Source organism: Danio rerio, chromosome 1, assembly GCF_052040795.2.
Source record: "Danio rerio strain M-AB ecotype USA chromosome 1, GRCz13ab, whole genome shotgun sequence".
NCBI lineage: Eukaryota > Metazoa > Chordata > Actinopteri > Cypriniformes > Danionidae > Danio > Danio rerio.
Window position 1 is genome coordinate 50,165,017 of NC_141021.1, and position 23,588 is coordinate 50,188,604.

Below are 23,588 nucleotides of genomic sequence, written 5' to 3' on the forward strand. Positions count from 1 at the left end.
TGTTGGTTGATGTCACAGGAGAGTGCAGGTGTCGATTGTAAATGACGTCACTTGCATAGGAAGCGTGGGTGCCTATAAGCAAGCAAGCCCGCTAGTGCAAGCCTGGAGGTGCAAGTGCAACTCTGCAGTCAGACCCTTCTTCTTATAGGAGTTACCAGGAAATATGATGGTGGTTTCTATATTAGCTTTGTAAAATTAAGGTAATATATTTGAACAAATAACATGATTTTTTTTACAAATGAACACACATTGTTTTGCACCCCATAAATACAATCAAACCTTAAAAACCATTGCGGCCCACCCCTTTAAGCATCTGTCTCAAAAAGCCCATGATTCTATCCTAGTTTGTTACAGTAGATGTTCAACATAACCCAAAGATTTGATGTGGGAAGAGAGCGTGGGGCCCACAGGGAAGTGTGATGCTGATACATATGGTACTTGTACAGTTAGTGTGTGTGTGTGTTTGAGGGAAACAGTAGGGGGAGACAGGAGAGGTTTCATTACAGAGAGCTGGCTCTATGCCATGCTTGGCTGTTGGGTCTCTTTGTTTGGAAGAATGGCCACACAGGCAACACGTGGACCCATTGACAAATGATCTCTGGGTCACAAACCTCCTTCCCTGAGGTCATTTCTCACTTTCTCTCTCTGAAGCACACACGTACATGGCCAAAAACACCCAGAAAGCCACAAAAGAGCCTCTGTGGGACTCATTTCCAAATCGTAGGCAGGCAAAGCAAGGTTTAAAATGGGATTCAAGCCAATGAATTTTACTTTTTAGGTTATTTGGAAAAGACAAGTGCACTAAAAATGTATAAAAATCCCTGCATCCCTAGCCTACACAATAAATGCATGTGTTTGATGTCAGCGTTTTTACACAGACAATAATAATAATAATAATAATAATAATAATAATAATATATATATATATATATATATATATATATATATATATATATATATATATATATATATATATATGTATATGAATATATATATATGTATTTTTATATATATATATATATATATATATATATATATATATATATATATATATATATATATATATATATATATATACACACACACACACACACACACACACACATATATATATATTTTTTTTACCTTAATATGTGATTTTTATATTTGATTATTTTTATGCCTCCAAGACAAAAACAGCATAAAATCTGTCATCATTTTGTTTAAACTGTGTACAGGATCACTTTTCACAATCAAATTGAATACTCTTATGGTTGTCCTTTACTGAAACAAGCACATCCCATTTTTGGGGAGATTCTGAAAGTTACAATAACCACTTGAAATCACAAAAGATGTGAGACTAGGCTGTAAACTGTGAACCCATTATGTTTTTTCCCCATCATGTTTAGTTTACGTCTCCTTACAGTAACAGCCTTAACAATCTGATGCTTTTCTAATTTGTATTAATTTCCCCATCTGGAGGCATACAAAAAAATGACACCAAAACTCTGACCCTAGAAACACGAGAAGGTCTATCTAGTCCTAAATGTGTGGATGTTTATCTAACAGTCTATAAACTGATGTTTGCCCATAACTCCCTCAAAGAGGCCCTGAAGTGCTCTGCCTATATATAAGACAGCCACACCTTATCTCAGCAGCACTGTCCATGTTTGGATGTCCCAAGGCCTTGGCACGAGGAAAATGAAGGAAAAGAGGAGTTCTAAGTTTGGAGAAGGGATATAAGGACACTTAATGGCAGGAAAAGGAAGGTGTTCTGTTTTGGGATGGGTCACGCTACACTTTCCCGCCACCTTGAGCACTCTTCCCAGAACATCCTGTGTTGGTTCAAGCTCTTAAAAACAGAATCTGACCCCCATGACAAGCACTTCATTATTATTATTTTTCTTTTCTTCTGCTTGTACATGAAACACTGTAAAAAAGCCAAATGGTACAACATCTGTTGTTCTAATTTCTTTCATTTGTTCCACCCCAAAGCAGCCGGCCAGCCAAACAAATGCAATTACTACTGTTAATACCCATTATGTGAGCTAGCACAGAAACAAGCCATCAGTCTTGCTAATTCACTCTTTCTGGCTGAACTGTTTAAACAGTCCATATTTAAGATATTGCTTTTGGAAGATTATGCTTTCAGCATGGGACTTTCAATTAGGAATATTTGTCTGGAATGGCTAACCATAGCCAAGTCAAACTTGCATGTCAATCAATTAAATCCCGGGAATGGGTGTAATCGAGTCATTTCTTAATTAACATTGCAGAAGTGGTCTACAGTTGAAATCAGAATTATTAGCCCCCCTTTAATTATTCTTTTTTTTATATTTCCAAAATGATGTTTAACAGAGCAAGAAATGTTTACAGTATGTCTGATAATATTTTTACTTCTGGAGAAAGTCTTATTTGTTTTATTTCAGCTAGAATAAAAGCAGGTTTTAATTTTTTTAAACCTGTTTTAAGGGCAAAATTATTAGCCCCTTTAAGCTATATTTTTTTCGATTATCTACAGAACAAACCATCGTTATACAATAACTTGCCTAATTACCCTAACCTGCCTAGTTAACCTAATTAACATAGTTAAGCCTTTAAATGTCAAATTTAAATTTTAGTCAAATATTATTTACTGTCATCACTACAGAGATAAAATAAATATTTATTAAAAAATGAGTTATTAAAACTATTATGTTTAAAAATGTGTTGGAAAACTTTTCACTCCGTGAAACAGAAATTGGGGAGAAAAATAAACAGGGGGCTAATAATTCTGACTTCAACAGAATTAAAACTCACTAATTTTGCTTTGAGAGTAAATATTTTGATCAAGAAAAATAAGTAATTATCTACCTTCCCTAGAATTTGAGAGATTAATAACAGTGTAGTAAACTTTTCTTTTAGTGAGGCTCTTTTTGGCACCACACAGGTCTAGTTTAGCCTGCTATCCAGATGCTATGCTCTTTCTACAAAGTCCAGATGTTTGACAAGCTATTTGAAATCCCATTAGGATCTGCTCTGGAGGTGCATATGGAGTGTTTACATTTGCTAGATTGACAGGAAACTGGAAATGTAAGGCCTTTTAAGCTAAACAATAGAATTGCGAAATGACCTCTGACAACTTGACTCGTTATGGGTATCCCATAAAATTCTTGTAAGTTTCCAAATCGGAAAATTTCCCAGATCAATGTCCTGTGAAAACTTTCTGGAAATTTTCGGGAAAATGTCTGCCCCTTTGCGACCTAATACTTAACACAAAATTAAGTGGTTTATTTATAAACTCATTTCGAGAGGATCACATGCTTATGATTGTACACATCTTGTCCCACATTAGCCTACGATCATTTCACCTATCATATGATTCCTAACTCATCATAAATAACCAGAGTTTCTTATCTCAGTATCTTGGTCTTAAAGAACCCTCCGACCCACCCTACTCCCCCTCCATTCTAGATGGGTGACACGGTGGCCCAGTGATTAGCACTGTTGCCTTACAGCAATAATGTCTCTGGGTAAAGTGCCTACTAAACCAGTCAACATTTCTGTGTGGAGAAATAAGTTGGGGGAGTTCATTAAGATCTACCTGAGCTCAAACTCCTCTCTCGCCCTGCTAATGGGAGGGAGCCCAGGGCTCGAGCATCTTTTAAGCTCAGAGCTCTCTCCTGGGATAGTATACCAAACAAGCTTATTATCAATCATCAGAACTCTTGAGAAGAGACAAATACAAAACAACAGTTTAAACTAAGAACGGCCCTTAGTGTCTTTATATCAGCATTTACATGACCAAAACAGGTGCAAGTCGAAAATAATATGAACATTGTCTCCATGTAAACAACAGTGCAAACATTTGTCACTTTATGTGTTTATACCATTGGGATGAGCTTGTACAGCATTTGACAACTAAAATGATAAAAGCAGAGCACTGGATTGTATGTGTGAAGATGAGAAAAAGTAAACTGTACTTTACACTGACATTAGTCATGCTTCCATCCATAGATGCAAATTAAATATATTCACAAAACTGGAACATCGCATAAAACACTTTAAAACACATCGTTATAAAACATAAAACACACCGTTTCCATCTAGTGAGTCCAAAAGAAACAAAATTGTCACTTTCTGATATTTGAACTGGCGTAAAATATTAAAAGAAAAATGAAAGGTGTTGCATAAGGAGAAGACCTTTTTTATACAGTATATAACTTATTTGCGTCGTCATGTAGACGAAAAGCAATGTTACACAAAAAAGTTTCCATCAAGGATGGTCATCACTTTATTCTCATATACAAAACTTAAAAATGTTTGGAACTCATCATCCACCCAAACATACCTGTCACTTTCTGATATTTTTGCTATCACATGATCTGTTGAAGCAAAATCACATGACTTTTTTGATGCGTATATGCTGGAATTTATTCAGTAAATGCTTTTTCATCACATTTTTTCTCTTGTCGGATAAAACGTTTATCCTTTTCAGTTGTGTGCATAATTTCAAAATATTCTAAAATGCACATAAACTTAGGTGGATGGAAACGTAGCTATTGTCACGTTTTTCCGTCATGTAAAATGTAAAAATAATAATAATAATTTTCTGTAATTTCTGTAAATCTGTGTAAATTGTTTTAATAGAAATGTCATCTCATGAATAAAAGGATTCTGGCCTACATTATGGAAAGTTGCCACTACAAAATCCCTCTAAATACCCCACCAAGAAAAAAAAGGTCTGCATTTCTTTACTCCTAATGTGGCTATAGTTAACACACTCAATGCATTTTTCTAACACATCCCATAATTTCTAAAATATCAACCTCTTCTACATGGTTGATATGTTGGTTTATGGTAAAAGTACCAGAATTAATAAATATACTAAGAAAAATCTGAAATTATGAAGTGAAAGACCAATTTATTTGAAAAAATAATAAAAATAAAACATTTCTAAATACTAAATCATCTTCATTTTTTGAAGTATGCCATAAAATATTTCAGATTTCTCATTTTCAGATTGTTTTTATGATAAAACCAAAATCAAGTGTAGTAGTGCAACAGGATTATGTTTGTTTGATTTTTTTTGTAAACCAACAAAGCTGTGTGTAAAGCATTATTTAAAACACTCATTCTCTAAAATATTTTGACAGTCATTTTTTAAAGCAGTGAAAACATGAGCAACCATTTGGTAGAGCAGCATCAAGGGGTTAAAAGATTTGTATATGTGTATGTGTGTGTATTTATATATATATATATATATATATATATATATATATATATATATATATATATATATATATATATATATATATATATATTATTTATTTTTACTTTTTTATTTGCCAAATGGTGCTTCCCAAAACATTAGTCCACCAGCTTTTGCTGCATTTAGCTTATCCAGCATATTAGAAGAAGAAGATTGTTGAGGGCTAGGTTATTTATTAAACAGTGTTCCAGCGTCATTACATTTCTAAACGCCTCCAGGGATGATTTAATTTCACTATTATATTCTGAAACTCTGAAAACTACACCACTCAGCCAGGGTTCAAGGTCCAGCACGACTTTAATCACATGCCAGAAAGAAACCCGCAAGACTGTCGCGGTATCACCTTTTTTAGCCGCAGAGGCGATAAAGAGAGCTGAGGAGTGGATTTTTACAGCAAAAAAAAGGGAACTTAGACAGACAGGAGATCACAGTGTGTGAGTAGTTGCCTCTAAGGAAGGAATGAGTATTTACGTGCAGGAGGCTGAATTACTGCTCATGGCTATATTTTCCCTGTCAAAGTTTTATTACTGACAGGGGAGAATTTTAACACCATTCAGAAGCAAGGAGACAGTATGTCAGTGTCACCACTTATTTTAAACGATAAGCCTTCTCTTAAAAGGGCTATATTCAGATATGCGTGTTGTTAGTGACACCGGTGGCCATTGAGTGAACTACAGAAAGCATATTATTGATCATGCGTGCACTCATGCACATAAATCCCCTTGTTAAGCGGCTTCCGGGTGCAAGCGGTATATCAAAGTGAATGGGGAGACTCAACAAATAGTACTAATAAACAATTACAAAGCGATGTAATACTTTTGAAATTCCTGATCGCAATATATACAGTTGAAGTCAGAATTATCAGCCCCCCTGTTTACTTTTTCCCCCAATTTCTGTTTAATGGAGAGCAGATTTTTTCAACTCATTTCTGATCATAATAGTTTTAATAACTCATTTATAATAACTGATTTATTTTATCTTTGTCATAATGACAGTAAATGTTTGAATAGATATTTTTCAAGACATTTCTATACAGCTTAGAGTGACATTTAAAGGCTCAACTAGGTTAATTAGGTTAACTAGGCAGATTAGGTTAATTAGGCAAGTTATTGTACAATGATAGTTTGTTCAGTAGACAATCGAAAAAATATAAAGCTTGAAGGGGCTAATAATTTTGACCTTAAAATGGATTTTAAAAAATTCAAAACTGCTTTTATTCTAGCTGAAATAAAACAAATAATACTTCCTCCAGAAGAAAAAATATTATCAGGCATACTGTGAAAATTTCTTTGCTCTGTTAAATGAAGTTTCACAAACTAATTTCGAGAGGAGCATGTGATATGATTGACTGCAGCTGGCCACTCATCTACACTAGCCAATCAGATCGATCCAAACTCACTATAAATAACCTAGCTAAGATCTACACCCCTATCTTCGTTTTTCGAAGAAACCCCCCATCCACCCCTTCTCCTCCTTTCCTCTTTTGCCGAGGGGAGCTCTCGAGAACACCTGACCTCGTACTCCCCTCACATGCTTTATGGACCTGGCGGGAGCCCTGGGCTCAACTATCTCCGAGCTCAGGGTTCTCTCCCGGGACAGCATGCCAAACCTGCTAACTTGCTAACAAGTTGTCAAACAGTATCTAAGTGTGAACTCTTGAAACATCATTTGGGAAATATTTAAAAAAGACAAAAAATTTAAAGGGGGGGCTAATAATTCTGACTTCAACTGTATCTATGTTCTCCAACTAACGTTGCTCAACACTGTGATTAAATCATAAAGCAATTACAGTGATCTAAATCAAAAGCTTATGGGTGTTATGGAGGATTTATCAAACGTCAACTTGAGACTCCAATGGATGTGTGGCAACCGTAGCATCAACTTCATGCTGTTCAGTCTGGGTTTCAGCAATGCATGCACTCATACACACCAGCATAACAGGCATGTTATTTAGGTGGAGGGGTACTGGAAATGAGCTCAACCCTTACTGAAAGCTGTGCTGTAAAGAGTGGGTGTGTGCACTTGTGATTGTGGACAGTGTAATCATTTGTGTGTGTGTGTTTTAAACTCACAGGTGCATGAGAAAATTTCATCATGTATTTAAGCCCGAGGCACCCAAAACTTTTGTTTTACAAGATAAGAACGGCTGAAATTACAAGAAAGAATTTATGGCATCTGTACAAATGGGCCGTAGAACGTTCAAATTCATCTTCAAACATCATTCTGTAAATGGTTTACAAATGGTTCTAGCAATTTAGACCAGTTTTTCCATCCCTGATTAAAGATGTATTTATCTAGCACAAAAAAACAAAACAAAAATGTACTGGGAGTAGTTTAAATTGAAACTGCAAGTTCTCATAATGTAATTGTGAACTGTAATGGAACATTTCGTACTGAGACAGGACTCGCTTACAGATAGATATTCAACGAGACAAATGTAGGTCGGGACTTTTATCCATTGGTATTTTTATCCATGGAGAAAGGACCAGAATGAAGGCAGGCCCGATTGCATTAGATTGAAAAGGACGACCGCCTCCTGAAACACTGCTAGCAGCCTCTTTAATGCTTTTTATCTGGGACGTGGAGGCTGAAAGTCAAGTTCGCTCTTAATAACATCACTGTATTGTTTTATTATTAGTAATAATTGTTTGCTAAAATTTTTTACCGACCTTACCTTCAGTGCAGTATTTGAACAATAAATTCTACACTCACCGGCCACTTTATTAGGTACAACTGCACCCTAATGCAAATTTCTAATCAGCAAATCACATGGTAGCAACTCACTGATCAAGACGATCTGCTGCAGTTCAAACCGAGCATCAGAATGGGGAAGAAAAGGTGATTTAAGTTACTTTGAACATAGCATGGTTGTTGGTGCCAGATGGGCTGGTCTGACTTTTTCAGAAACTGCTGATCTACTGGGATTTTCCCACACAACCATCTCTAGGATTTACAGAGAATATCCAGTGAGCGGCAGTTCTTTTGGCATAAATGCCTTGTTGAGGTCAGAGGAGAATGGCCAGACTGGTTCGAGCTGAAAGAAAGGCAACAATAACTCAAATAATCACTTGTTTCAACCGAGGTATTCAGAAGAGCATCTCTGAACACACAACATGTCCAACCTTGAGGTGGATGGGCTACAGCAGCAGAAGACCACACCGGGTACCACTCCTGTCAGTTAAAAACAAGAAACCGAGGCTACAATTCACCAAAATTGGACAATGGAAGATTGTAAAAACGTTGCCTGGTTTGATGAGTCTCGATTTCTGCTGCTACATTTAGATGGTAGGGTCAGAATCTGCTGACAACAACATTAAAGCATGGACCTATCCTGCATTCTATCGATGGTTCAGGCTGGTGGTGGTGGTGTAATGGTGTAGGTGCCAATTTTCTTGGCACACTTTGGATCTATTAGTACCAATTGAGCATAGTGTCAACGCCACAGCCTACCCGAGTATTGTTGTTGACCATGTCTATCATTTATGACAACAGTGTATCCATCTCCTGATGGCTACATCCAGCAGGATAACGCGCCATGTCATAAAGCGCGAATCATCTCAGACTGCTTTCTTGAACATGACAATGAGTTCACTGTTCTCAAATGACCTCCACAGTCACCATATCTGAAACCAATAGAGCACCTTTGGGATGTGGTGGAACGGGTGAGTGGCATCATGAATGTGCAGCTGACAAATCTGCAGCAACTGTGTGATGCTATCATGTCAATATGGACCAAAATCTTTAAGGATTTCCAGCATTCTGTTGAATATATGCCAGGAAGAATTAAGGCAGTTCTGAAGGCAAAAGGGGGTCCAACCCGGTACAAGTAAGGTGTACCTAATAAAGTGGCCAGCTAGTGTATATATTATTATAAATTAAATATTAATTTAGAAATTGAACATTGCGTTTAAAATGGACAAAAAACTTCTTTTTTTCAAATGCATATAAATATATATGTCCCATTAAAGGATTCACAACAGAATCAAGAAAACATGAATTCAAATAAATACTAAATAGGGTCAGTTTCTGCTTCCTCAGGCTTTGTATACTGCCACTAACAAGCTCTTCCTTTCCGCATCCGGTAAATAAGGCCACTGCATGTCAGGCCAAGGGAAATGGAGTCTTAAATGTGATTGTTTGAGTTCTGGCATCAGCACTCCAGGAGCAACGTTTGATGGAAATACAGGAAGAGCTCTTTTGATCTTGCTCTGCAGGCGCTACGCACACTTACAAACCCTTCTGGGAAGAGAAAATGTTAAGTGCTGCGGGAAGGATATAAGCATTTCAAATAAGTAGTGTCCATTTTTTTATTTTTTTGCTCAAAATCTTGCAAAAAAAGAGGTTTATACATTATAGTACGCATTCAGCATCAGAATGTACTATGTATTGCTTAGGTTAATGATGTGAGTATGTTCTGTTGATTTTTCCTACCATGTCAGATTGTCCTAGCTCTCTTTCAAAAAGTACTGTAGGTAGCACATTTTGATGATGCAATATACTAACAATCACATTTTGCTACCAGTGTAAATATTAATGTGTGAAATGAAGCTGTAATATCGCCCTAATCCTTAACCCCAACCTCAGAACGATTCAAATACAGTGTTGGTAGCATAATCTGACGGGTAGGACGAAATGTCAGGACACTTGATCAATAGTGTGTTTTCATTTAGCACCATTAGTCTACAATATTGGAGCAAAGAACATAAACAATAAACAAAGAACCACTAAACTGAATGATAAACATTTTTGGGGGATTATTGCTACTGAAATCGATTAATTATGTAATGTTTTGGCCTTTACTAACTGCTTAGGAAAGAAATCATTTAGAGTACTATAGATCAGTGATCCCCAACATTTTTATCATCGCGGACAGATCAACACTTGATATTTTTACCATGGCCCGGAGATGGGGTGGAGGACTGTGTATGGGGTGGTGTACGTACTGTAGATTGCTAGGTGACATTCAACCAATTTTCTCAGAAGATGATAAGCTGACAAAACAAAGCTGCAACTCTGATACACATTTTATCTATGGAGAAAATTAAAAAGCACTGCCTTTTCACCTTCAGAATAAAACTTTCCAAAGACGTCTGCTTAGTACTTATTTTGCTAGCTTATAGGTCACATTTTGGCATGTAACTGAGAGAACATGGTCATTTTTCAAAATAAAACATTTTTCAAAATAAAAGATTGTTCAGACTCAAATAATAAATAGAAGGGAAATAATTATTGATTTCTTGTGTAGCCCAGTACCAATTGATCACAGTTCAATACTAGATTAAAGACCTATCTTTTTAGTAAACCACACAGTCAGTGCATCACTTAGCGGTATGATACATGAATGCTCCACGCAGGTTTCCTCATCTCGTTTATATACACTATGAACAGCAGCTACGCTAATTATTCACTTTATTTTCTATTTCCACCTGGGTATACTCATCCTAAGACCGCGCAATGCCACTGATTCGATCCAACCAGGGTAGAGATGATCCTGAAGGTTTCCATATCCCAGACCAGGCCGTATCCTGAGCAGCTACTGTGGTGGTCATGGAAGAGTGGAGAGCATCAGACTGACTCTTGTGACGCTCCAGGGGCTGATGAGTCTTCGCTGAGGTCCAGCTTTCAGCCTCCGGTACTTGGACTGCAACTCTGCACAAGACGTTCGTCCAGTGGAGAAATGGTCGTGCCCATCTGAGAGCCTGGTTCTCTCAAGGTTTTATTTATTTTTCTCTTCACTTCCGGCAATTGGTGAAGTTTTATTTGTTCTCTCGCCGCTGTCACCACTAGCTTGCATGATTCGAGAACTGTAGAGCTGCGCATCGATGGATTTGCTCTTCAGTGTTTGGACTCTCAGTAGTGAATATTAAACCACACTGAACTGAGCAAAACTGAACTGAACTTAAACTTTGGAAAATGAACTACACTGTTTCAATTTACTATGATCTTTTAGTGAAGCAGCTTTGACAAAATCTACATTGTAAAAGCGCTATACAAATAAAGGTGAATTGAATTGAATTGAATCCATGAACTGGTACCAGTATGTGGCCCGGGGGTAGGGGACCATTGCTATAGACCACCAACAAATAAAGAAGAAAAAAAGAAAAACTGTCTGAGGGACACAAGGTGTTTGTGGTTGGCAAAACAGGATTTCAAGTGAAATAATCTTGTTTATTCATGCCTGTTGTTGTAACTTCCGGTCAAATAGGTGAACTATTAAGCTAGTATCTTAATTAACATAGCTCATACCAATCATTAACCACTTTTTACATGAAGTTTTTTCAACATATTGCACCCTTTTTCTGCTCACTGTGTACTTCACATATTTGATTTGTTTTTATTTGATTTGATTTGATTTATTTTCGAACAAACTATCATAAAATGTCATTAACAAAAAGAAATACATATCAACATGGTCGAAAATGGAGCAGGATGAAGCATAAGCTTATTATTCTCGCACCCCATTACCACATACATCATTCGTTTCTTACTTAAACTTTTACTTATCTCTTCTTTTTACATGAAACATATTTAATCCTTTTGGCATCTTTGATAAATAATATGTTTGATTCCATTTGTACCTTTTCATTTTGTAACATATAGACCCAAAGAAAAAATAAAAATAAAACATAACATAAGATTAAACAATGATTTAAGGCAGATTTAGTCAGTATATATAGGCAGAACTGTATATCCAGTACCATGCAATACATGCTGTTGTTTACTTCAGAATATCTTCCCATGATATTACAATAGACTTATCATAATAATAACAATAAAACCGATAATCAATCTGTGCAATGAGTAATTCAATTCAATTTAATTCATGTTTATTTCTATAGCGATTTTACAATGTAGACTGTGTCAAAGCAGTTTAACATAGAAGTTCTAGTAAATTAAAACTGTGTCAGTCCAGAGTTTAGTTCAGTTCAGTGTGGTTTAAATTTCACTGCTGTAAGTCCAAACATTGAAGAGCAAATCCATCGATGCGTAGCAGCACAAGTCCCAACCAAGCAAGCCAATGGTGACATTTTTGATTAACATAGTATTTATTATTATTATTATTATTATTACTAGATTATTACTATTATTAGAACACATACATTACCCAAATACAAACTTTTATTTTGGACGCGATTATTCGCAATGAATCGTTTGACAGCACTAATTATAAGACATAATTTTAAGTCCACATCACCCATCCCTACTGCACACACTGACGAAATCCTGACGTGAATGCAAACCCTAACCACAAGCTGCTTTTTTGTGCAGTGTGAAATACATACTACACACACATGCGTTCTACGGTTTCAGCGAAGCAGTCGACCATCGAAGAACACGGGTTCATTGGTGCATGTCGGCACTGTCTCTCATGAGTCAAAGGTACAGATAAAGTTACTCGCACACGTAACGAAACACATCCCGCACTGTGAACAGATAGCAGACAGAGAGGCTGCCGTCAATTGCCACAGTGCTCAATTAGGATAAATGGAGCTATCTCTGGCGTATGTGACCTGGTTCTATAATTAACCCTAGGGGATGACAGCATTAAAGCCTGCTGCATGTATGCGTGTGAGATGTGAATGTCTCGCCTCTTACCGCCAAACCCCCTCTTCATGCACAAACACCCGTACACACTGCGCTACATCAAAGCATGGCGTATGGTATGTTCTGCTCATGACAGTGTTGACTCTGATTATACACAGCGATACATCTACACCAATAACTCAGGTTCGGGCTCTCTGACTTACTGTGTTTAGAAAAAGAGCTATTCTTGATAATATTTTTTCTTCTGGAGAAAGTCTTATTAGTTTTATTTTGGCTTAAATAAAAGCAGTTTTAAATTTTTTAAACACCATTTTGCTAAATTATTAGCCCCTTTAAGCTATTTTTTATAGATAGTGTACAGAACAAACCATCGTTATACAATAACTTGCATAATTACCCTAACCTGCCTAGCTAACCTAATCAACCTAGTTAAGCCTTTAAATGTCACTTTAAGCTGTATAGAAGTGTCTTGAAAAAAAAAAAATCTAGTTAAATATTTACTGTCATCATGGCAAAGATAAAATAAATCAGTTATTAGAAATAATTTATTAAAACTGTTATGTTTAGAAATGGGTTAGATACATCTTCTCTCTGTTAAACAGAACTTTGGGAAAAAAACAGGTGGGCTAGTAATTCTGACTTCAACTATATATATATATATATATATATATATATATATATATATATATATATATATATATATATATATATATATATATATATATATAGTATAAAATATAAGTATTTATAGCTACAGTGCTTAGCATATATAAGTATGTATATGATATATATATATATATATATATATATATATATATATATATATATATATATATATATATATATATATATATATATATATATATATATATATGATTAGTCAGTACTGAGGCCAAATCTGGAGCTTATCAAATAAAATAATTTACGATACAGTCCAAAAACTATTAAAAATATTAAAATAGAAAAATATATATTAAATACAAATTTTAAAAAGAGAAAAAAACAAGAGAAATTTTGTAATTAATTGTAATTATTTTGTTGTTGCAATATTTAGCTTAAATTTAATTGTATTATCTTTCAATTTCTAAATATGTTTGCCGACTAAAATATTATTTTAATAAATATATCTGTTTAATAAATATGTTTTGTTTAACTGCACCAAAGTACACAGCCTATGTTCACAAAGAAATGGAGAAAAATATTAATTTGCATATATTTGAATATATATTTATATTCAAAAAGGTTCATTGTAGTAAATGTAATAAAGAGAGTGTGAAGCTGGACCAATGCAGTGGAAACTGCACTCTGACACAGCCTACAGCAAAACGTAAGTGTGAAATATTCATAAATGACCTTTTACATCAAAAATTATTTACAGTACGATTTTTTTTTTACAAATCTTAGAAAAAAAACATTTGTGTACCTGATTATCTTAGGACTAACTTTTTTTTCATCAAATTTTTAGTTGCTGCAGAGTATTTAGTTTTACGCTCTGTCAGAGCAGAACATTTAGACCTGGCTTGAACTGGCTTAATCTTTGCAGCTATTTTCCTTACCCAGCAATTGCACTCCTCTGGTCAGACCGTAGACATCAATGAGGGCCCACAATGGCTCGGTGGTCCGAACGCCACTGAAGAACAGCATGGGACTGGAATCATTGATGCGGTAAAATACTCTTCCCTTCTTATCCACCCAGAAGGAAATGAGGTTTCCTTCATTTGCAAACTCCTCTGGTAGGGCCTTAGCCCAGAATCCACTCTGGGATACCAGGTCAGGGCAGGCGTATTTGGGCAGGCTGTCAGGGTTGATTCGAGATGGATCTTTAGAAGTGAAACCCAGGCGCAGAGCACCACTCCAGCAGCACTGCTTTTTAGTGATCTAAAGACAGAAAAAATGAATCTGTTATCATTATGACATACAGTGAGGCAGAGTTCATGGGTCATAGAAATATTCTCTCTCTGAGAAAAAAAAGTAACTTCAGGGATACAACAGTTTATCACTGGGGTAATAGCCATAAAGGGACATCTTTATATCATTGTTACCCTCTACACTCAAAAAAATGATATGTTGGCGTTAATTAACTTTTTTTTGTCCACTGGTTCCACGTAACCGAGTTAAGTTACCTTTAAGAAAGAATATTAATTTTAGTGAACTTAAGTTAGTTACATAAAGGTAATGTGATGTTGTTTAGTTCAATCAACGTAACATTTATAATTTAGCTTTAATCAATGTAGTTATTTAAGTTCAATTATTCTAAAATTGATATTGTTATGTTTAACCAAATAAAAAAACTGTTTCCGTTTCATTGAGTTTATTCAATGGCATTTTTACAATTTTACACATTTCCAGCAATCAAATGATTATCAAAATCTAAAAATTGTCTTTATCTGTATCTTTACTTATTACAATAATTTTAAATATTAATACTATTAAAATAATAGTAATACAAGTATAAAGTAAATTAAAAACAATAAATTATTTACAAAAATATGCTTACAAAAGCACCATAAAATACACTTTTCAAAATGATACTTTTCATACATTACAACAAAACATTCAAAAATAATATTCTGCCTTCAAATGATTCATAAAAATATACTTAGAAAAATTAAGTCTTCTTTTGTAAACTGTACTGTACCTTCTTTACACTGATAAAGCAGATAACACTTCAGTCGTTCAAAGAAAGATTAACATTTTAAAGCAAAGTAACATGATCAGCACTAAACCATAAATTAAACCAACCATCACAGAACATGCAATAGCTACACACATTTATCTCTGACATTTGCACCATTTCTGCACATTTGCACCAGACACTTTCTTACAACCACTCCTTATATCTAAAAAAACAAACACAAAAAATAAAAAACAACAACATTGTGCATGAAGTCTGCTTCACACAGGTGAGTGGGCTTGACAAACCACATGTAAAAGCATTCTTAATTCTTAACATTCGTTGTATAATTAGCACATCTTGGGTGTATTGCCTCTTCTTGTTGATTTGCTGAATGTCTCCTCAATTGTAAGGTTCTTCAAAAAAGTCTGCTAAATGTTAATGTAACTACTGTAGATTCATAAGGTGGTGTTGCACATCAAGGTGTGTGCTTCATCATGCCCAGCATCCTAAAAATGTCAGATAAAAAAATTCAACATTTACCAACAGATCAAAGGTGAAAGGAGGAGTTGGTTTAAGACGAAAATACAAAATGTAAAAAAAAAAAAATGTAAATAGCTTACCATGTACTCCCTAACTTAGGGGCTTTGAGGATGCATTCACACCTTTTTTTCCACTGGTGATGTTCTAAATGACATGAAGTGACAATTAGTAATTTACTAAATAATTAGTAGTTAAAATTACTAGTAATTTTTACTGTACATCATTTTAATGTGTGTATAGGGATCTAAAGACATAGTACCTGAATGATCCACAGTCTCCTCAGCCAGATATGGGACTTTAGAGGTTGAGCTGTAAACCTGTGAGGGAGAAAATAGATGTGAGTGAGCAAAGATTTAAAATAATAAAATATAATAATATAAATATATACAATTTAGAATAATATATTTATAATAAAATTGAAAAAAAAAACCACTGCAAACTACTAAACTTAAAAGTTTAAATGTGTTAGATAACCAGACAAATAAGCTTACATTAAATATGTCATCATGCAAGATGTCATCCTATTTAAGTGTCACATATGCTTGTCAAGATTTTTTTTTTATTTTAAGTTAACAGGCTTGTATAATAAAAATGTGCCAACACCACCTTTTAATTAATATTATGTAAGTCATCAAAACTGGCATTCAAACTTGACAAACTGCTTGATACTCATTTAAAATAGAGACTATCAAATCAAATCAAAAATCAAATCCCTTTTATTGTCACATTATCAGCAGCACGTGTGCTATGATAAGTGAAAAAGCTTAGACTATTCTAACATGACTATTCCTTACTACCAACGTCTGCAACTTTATTTTGGGGGAGTTAATATACACAAAGTATAAAATTTCACAGGAATGCAAAAAAACTACAAATTTATTTGTCATTAATGTGAAAAAACTCAGGGAATATGGCAATTTCACAACAATACTATACACAAACACAACAGAGTATAACAAGGGAGTACATTAATGACTCAAATGTTGTCACAGCCTCAATATAAATACATAAAAAGTAAAAAAAAATCTCACCTGTGTGTCCACATTGGTGAAAGCTTTGTGCACGTTCTCAATTTGTACTGTAATCTTCATCTTTTGATTCCCATAATATGGCGCCGAGCTGAGAGTGATCGTTGTGGTTTGAATCTTCTTACTTCCTGTGTTGTTTTGAAACTGCGCATGTGCAGATATTACTCCATCTATTGACCAAAATGCAGTACTGCAGAAGCAACACAACTCCCTTTCATTCATGTTAATTAAGCGAGCTGTATAAATATGAAAACTTACTTTTTCAAATTTTTTCCAACACAACACTTTTATTTTTAGTACACAAACATAAGTGAATTGTTTCATTTAAACATAGTTAAATTCTTTGGACCAACTACAGCCAAAATTCATTTTTTTGAGTGTAAAAGGATAATAATAGTACCTTACGGCAACATATCTCTTTTTGAAAAAAGTACAAAAGCTGGCTGTAGCAAAGTTTGTTCGTAGGGTGGGAAGAAGAAGACAGGGTCGGCGATATAAGGTGAGTAATTGTTTTTAGTTTTAAAGTAATCACACAACACGTGTAGCTGTGAGTGTGTGTGTGTGTGTGTGTGTGTGTGTGTGAACTCTTTTCCCGGCTGCTCCTTCTCTTCTCCTTAAGAAGGGTGTCTCTTTGGCCCAATCACTAGAATAAACAGGTGTTATTTATTTTTTCTGAATGGCCCGCTGACTAGCCGCCGGGCTCTGAGCATGCTTTGTATGTTATTTACCCCTGAATATGCACATCAATGTTACATATTAATAGCATTTTAATTACCCTATGAAAAGGTATTATTGGAAGTAGTGGTGTAACGAATTACAGATCTCATGGCACGGATCACATTATGGTTTTTTAGTCACGGATCAGACCATTTTTCGGATCAGCCAAAAAGGGAAGGAGACAAATGTCATTTGCTTTCCATTTATTACAAAAACAGTTCTGCAAGACACTTTTGGTTTTAACAAAACAAAAGAACTGAGAACCTGTAATTTTATTAAAAATAAAATGAAGAAATAATCAGCTGAGAAAAAATAAATTGTAAAATATTTAGAAATGTGACAAATTCACTGTTACTACTGTTGCTGATAACGCTAAACCTATAAATCTAACATTATAATTTTTACAACCCATATTTATTATGTCTCATTTTCAATAAATGATTCAGTTATTCAGTTAACTCCATGTTTCATTGCTAGATGTATCATTTAAAAAAAATATTCAGTGGCATATTTTTGATGGCTGGTTGTTTTGATGGCCACCTATTGGTTAAATAATGTAATTGCTGTCTATGATTAAAATTTTTGAGCATTGTTAAATGCATATGATGGTGAATTTAATTTTTACCATAAACATTAGTGGATTTATCTAAACTGTAACCTGTTCTATTAGACTCTTTGTAACTTCCTAACTAACTCAAAAGACTAAAGACTGAATCTCTTTCTTGATTTTTGCGTTTTTCAAACACAGATTTGAATGCAGCGATTCGAATGATTAATAAACATATGCAAATCACCATCATTTATAATTTAAGTTGCGTGGGTGTTGAGATCCCGATCTTTTATGATTAATCGTGCAGCTTACACTGAATGCATTAATGCAGGCAAAACAAGTAGTGACAGAAAACACCTTTAATAACCTAAGAAACCCACAACATCCTGAGTAACCTACCACAACTTCCTGCGTCATCATTATATTTTACAGGAAAGCCTAAATGCTGTCATACGAGTGATTTGAATGACGTGAGAGGCGATCTCTCTGTGATGGTTATAAATTTAGAATTAATCTACTGGTAAAAAAAAAATGTATTAATCCGCGGGCCTTGTGTTTTTTAAACCAAGGGTCGTGATCTGTACGAATCACGGATCAACCGAAATTTGTTACACCCCTAGTTGTAAGTGACAGTATTTGACTGTACAAGTCAAATTTACTTAATTACTTTTTGGGAAAGATAAGGTACAGGGCTGTTCCACCCGAGGAATTCACATGCTGTTGAATCCCTGAATATATTGGACATTTAAATTCTGTCAAAGCTGTGCTGGACAGCCAGGGGGCATATTTTGCTATGCTAATAAACAGGGAAAATTGAGTGGATCTAAGTAGTTGTGTGGTGTGTTTGAACTAGAGAAGGTGTGTTTTATTTGATTTGCAGTGACTCTTGGAATGACAACGATGCATTTTTCAAGCTCATAATGAATTGTACAACAGCCGGCTCTGCATTTCTGAGAATATCAATAATGAGAAGTGGACTAATGAGTCGGTTTAACAAACAAAACAATTTGTATATATTGGTTGAATAACTGGTTGGGCTGGTATGAGTGCTATGGTGTGGGGTTGAAGTGTTTATCTTGGATTATTACTGCGCTGACATGGGAATCAGGAACTTGTGCAACTTGTTTGACAATGCTTTCAGAGTACACTAATCCCAGAGGGACACACTAAGAAAGATAGAGAAAGAGAAAGCAATATTGCAAGCACGTGAAAGATGGAAGGGAGTTTTACACTCCTTGTGTGCTACAAATGCCTATAATATTTGTTTTAGTGCAGTGTGCATGATGCTAGTTTTCAAATGTGGTCTTTTTTGCACTAATTACTTTGATTTGTATTTCAAACAGAGTATTATACACTTAAAACAATTGTTTTAACAAAATACATTTCATCATAATCATCAAAAAATTTTACTTATCCATATACACTTAAAATCACAAATGAATTAACAAACTAGCTGGTTCGGAATGGAGCGGGATGAAGCACAAGCTTTGTTAACAGCAATCGCCCATAATTTTGTTTCAAGAAAATAAAACAGGAAAAACAATTGAATGTTACTAATACCAATTCCAGTTTACCAAAAAACTTCTTAGAAGAACTACTGAGAGATTTCAGCTGCTGTCTGGGCCTTCACTGTCTTTCTATACCTCCCTTTCTTCATGTGTTTAATACTTTCTCTGTGTCGTTTCATTTTATTACGCATAGCTTTATTAGTTAATTAATTATATATTTTTTCTTTGCATTTATGGATTTCTTTGGTTGCTATCAACATCTGGTGAAAATATAGTCAACAGCACCTTTAGAAACATGTTTACTTATCCATATACACTTAAAATCACAAGTTAATTTAGGCATTTCAAAATTAAGAAGGGATAAAGCACAAGCTTTGTCAACAATTGCCCATAATTTTCTTTCACAGTTGGAAAGAAAACAGAACAGGAAAAACAATTAATTGTTATACTAATTCCAGTTGACCACCACCTTTTTTACTGTATTTGAGCATGCCAAAACATGTAGGAGACACACACTTTTCCCCTCCATTTGCGCCAAACACTCTTATAAACCGTTTACATCCTGCTTATGTAGATGTTGGACTGAAGCAGCAAATATGTATTTACTATGATGAAGAGCAGAAGGTTGCTGAAGAACTACTGAGAGATTTCAGCTGCTGTCTGGACTTTCACTGCATTCCTACACCTTCCTTTCGTCATGTGTTCAATACTTTTTCCCTGCGTCATTTCATTTTATTACACATAACTTCAATTGTATACTGATTTGTTTTCTTTGCATTTATGGATTTCTTTGGTTGCTATCAACATCTGGTGAAATATATAGCCAACAGTGCCTTTAGAAATATGTTTACTTATCCATATACACTTAAATAAGTTAATTTAGCCGTTTTGAAATGTGAATGTTATACTAATTCAAGTTGACGACCTGGAACTTTGCTGTGTTTGTGCATTCCATAAAATGACAAACCATCACACACATTTCCTCTTCATATGCGCCAAACACTTTCTCATAAACTCTCCACATTTCCGGGAAAACACTGTGCAATTCTGAGTGTGCTTTATGCAGGTGAGATGTTTTGACAAACCACCTGTAGGAGGCACACTATTATATATACTATAAATGTTATATTATCACAATATATTATATACTATGTATGTGTATATGTATGAAATTGTGTGTGTGTTTATATATACATAAATATAAAGGAAATATATATTTTTAAATATAAATACTTTTTGAAAATCAGCCTCTTTCCTCAGACTGTCAGATGTATTTATATGTGCCTGTGTGTCGTCAACTCTTTCGCATTCCTGGACTCAGCCTCCCTCCAGATTATCCTACAGTTTGCAAATAGGCAACTTGTCCTATATATTCATCCGTCTTTCCTTGTTCTTACCTTTAAGCGGACTTGCTCATAAAGAGCAATGGGCCGGTTGCTGAACGTGATGGCGTTGCAGAAGCTGGCCTGTCGTTTGACGCTTCTCTGTGCTAGATCCATGACTATCTGAGACCCTTTCGCATTGGGGTGGAAAAGAAGGGGGCTCATAAGGACACCTCCACACTGATGCAAGGGCAAACAGCGCTTGGGCTTGTGATGGCATCGGTGAGCTGTTGAGGGAAATGGTCCACCTAGAGAGTCTGGAAGAGAAAGAAAAGCACGTCTGTTAACATTTTAATGAATATAAACGACATAAAAAGAGATAATGGTGAGAAAATAAGTCTTCTCTCAGCCATAATCATGCTTAAAACCCTCGCTCAATATGACTAAAGCCTGGCCTTTACTTTCAAATCAATGAACCGCATAAAACAGCATCAGCCTTTGCATGGTGAGATTTGTCTGACCCCATTTCACGCAGCTTTTGTGTACAGCGTTTTCACTGGGTAAAGTGATTTCGAGCTTTTTTGAGATAAATCTGATTCGCTCTTTCCTAAAAGGCTGCACTGAACTCTGCAATTTCAAACATGCTACAGCGGTTAATTATTACGATTTGTTTATGAACCAGCACTGCTGTTTAGTAATTGCTTGTTGTAACGTAATGGAAAATTGAGTTGACTGATTATTGTCACCAAATTAATACATAACAGCTAGTCATTTTCTTGAGCTTTCTCGCTTACACCCACACAACTCAAACCCTTCTTTTATTTGCGTGTGTGAAGCTTCACTCCTTAAAGGGATAGTTCACCCAAACATTCTTTGACTGTTTACTCATTCTTCACTTGTTCTAAATCGGTTCCAAGAAGATATTTTGAAAAATGTTGGAAGCCATTGACTTTCATAGTATGTTTTTCCTACTATGATTGTCAGTCTACATTCTTCAGAGTCTCTGGTTTTGCGTTCAACAGAAGAAAGAAACGAATAAAGGATTGAATATTTTGGGTGGTGAACAGAAGGGCAGCAAATATTGTTATGCTAATATGAGCTGTGCATTTTATATCGCACAAATAGAGCAGTGATGTTGCATTTACTTGATGACAAAGAACAAGCAAGATATGAAAGTGTATTTTTTATCCACCCATGTTTCAAAACAATACAGGTTTCCACCCTAACGCACCCTTATCTCTGACATGTTTTACCTGAAAATGCAGTTGTTTCAAACTAGGCCACTGTTATCAACTATATCTTTTTATCTAGCATTTTCACTCAGTCACTTGTTATATCATCTATCTATCTATCTATCTATCTATCTATCTATCTATCTATCTATCTATCTATCTATCTATCTATCTATCTATCTATCTATCTATCTATCTATCTATCTATCTATCTATCTATCTATCTGTCTATCTGTCTGTCTGTCTGTCTGTCTGCCTGTCTGTCTGTTCCATTCTTTCTATCTATCCAACCATCCATTCTATATATATTTATTCCATTCCATACATCCACGCATCCATCCATCCATCCATCCTATATTTCTTTGTTCTATTCTATCTATCTATCTATCTATCTATCTATCTATCTATCTATCTATCTATCTATCTATCTATCTATCTATCTATCTATCTATCTATCTATCTATCTATCTATCTATCTATCTATCTATCTATCTATCTATCTATCTATCTATCTATTCAATCAGTTTATTCTTCCATCCATCCATCCATCCATCCATCCATCCATTATATTTCTGTTCCATTCTATCTATCTATCTATCTATCTATCTATCTATCTATCTATCTATCTATCTATCTATCTATCTATCTATCTATCTATCTATCTATCTATCTATCTATCTATCTCTTTGTCTGTCTTTTTGTCTGTCTGTAGGTCTGTCCGTCCGTTCGTCTGTCCATCCATCCATACATCCATCCATCCATCCATCCATCCATCCATCCATCCATCCATCCATCCATCCAGCCATCAATCAATCAATCAATCAATCAATCAATCAATCAATCAATCAATCAATCAATCAATCAATCAATCAATCAATCAATCAATCAATCAATCAATCAATCAATCAATCAATCAATCAATCAATCAATCAATCCATCCATCCATCCATCCATCCATCCATCCATCCATTCATCCATCCATCTTTGTTCCATTCCATCCATTCATATTCATCCAACCATCATCTATCTTCAGTTTTATCACTTTATTGTTCTATCATCTACCCATCTGTCATTCAATCGACCTATCCCGCTATCATTCTATCACTCAGTTGTTCTATCACCTACTAACCTACGACTATATTGCTCTATCCATCTTTTGGTCCATCAGTCTACCATTCAAAAGATCTTTCACTGAATCATTCTATTGTGCTATTAGAAAAAAAGTAAATGTCTAGTAAGGTTAACAGCACATTAGCTTCGTTCTAGCAGAGATGCTGCATCATTTGTAGACCACATTCA

At 35.0% G+C, this 23,588-nt stretch overlaps 1 protein-coding gene and 1 long non-coding RNA gene across 4 annotated transcripts in view; both read right to left on the reverse strand.

Annotated features, from left to right (window-relative positions):
* neurl1aa (neuralized E3 ubiquitin protein ligase 1Aa) overlaps positions 1–23,588 on the reverse strand; it is a 128,691-nt gene that overhangs the window by 27,077 nt on the left and 78,026 nt on the right. For all 3 annotated transcript variants that reach the window (XM_087236044.1, XM_087236045.1, NM_001077558.2), the window contains 2 exon segments: positions 21,133–21,374; positions 14,332–14,653 (listed from right to left, as the gene is read on the reverse strand). In XM_087236044.1, the coding sequence (XP_087092170.1) occupies positions 14,332–14,653; positions 21,133–21,374 (564 nt within the window).
* Positions 15,763–17,092, reverse strand: LOC137495818 (uncharacterized). Its single transcript, XR_015476990.1, has 4 exons — positions 16,964–17,092; positions 16,192–16,249; positions 16,013–16,076; positions 15,763–15,898 (listed from the first exon to the last, which is right to left on the reverse strand). It is a non-coding gene; the product is annotated as an uncharacterized LOC137495818 (long non-coding RNA).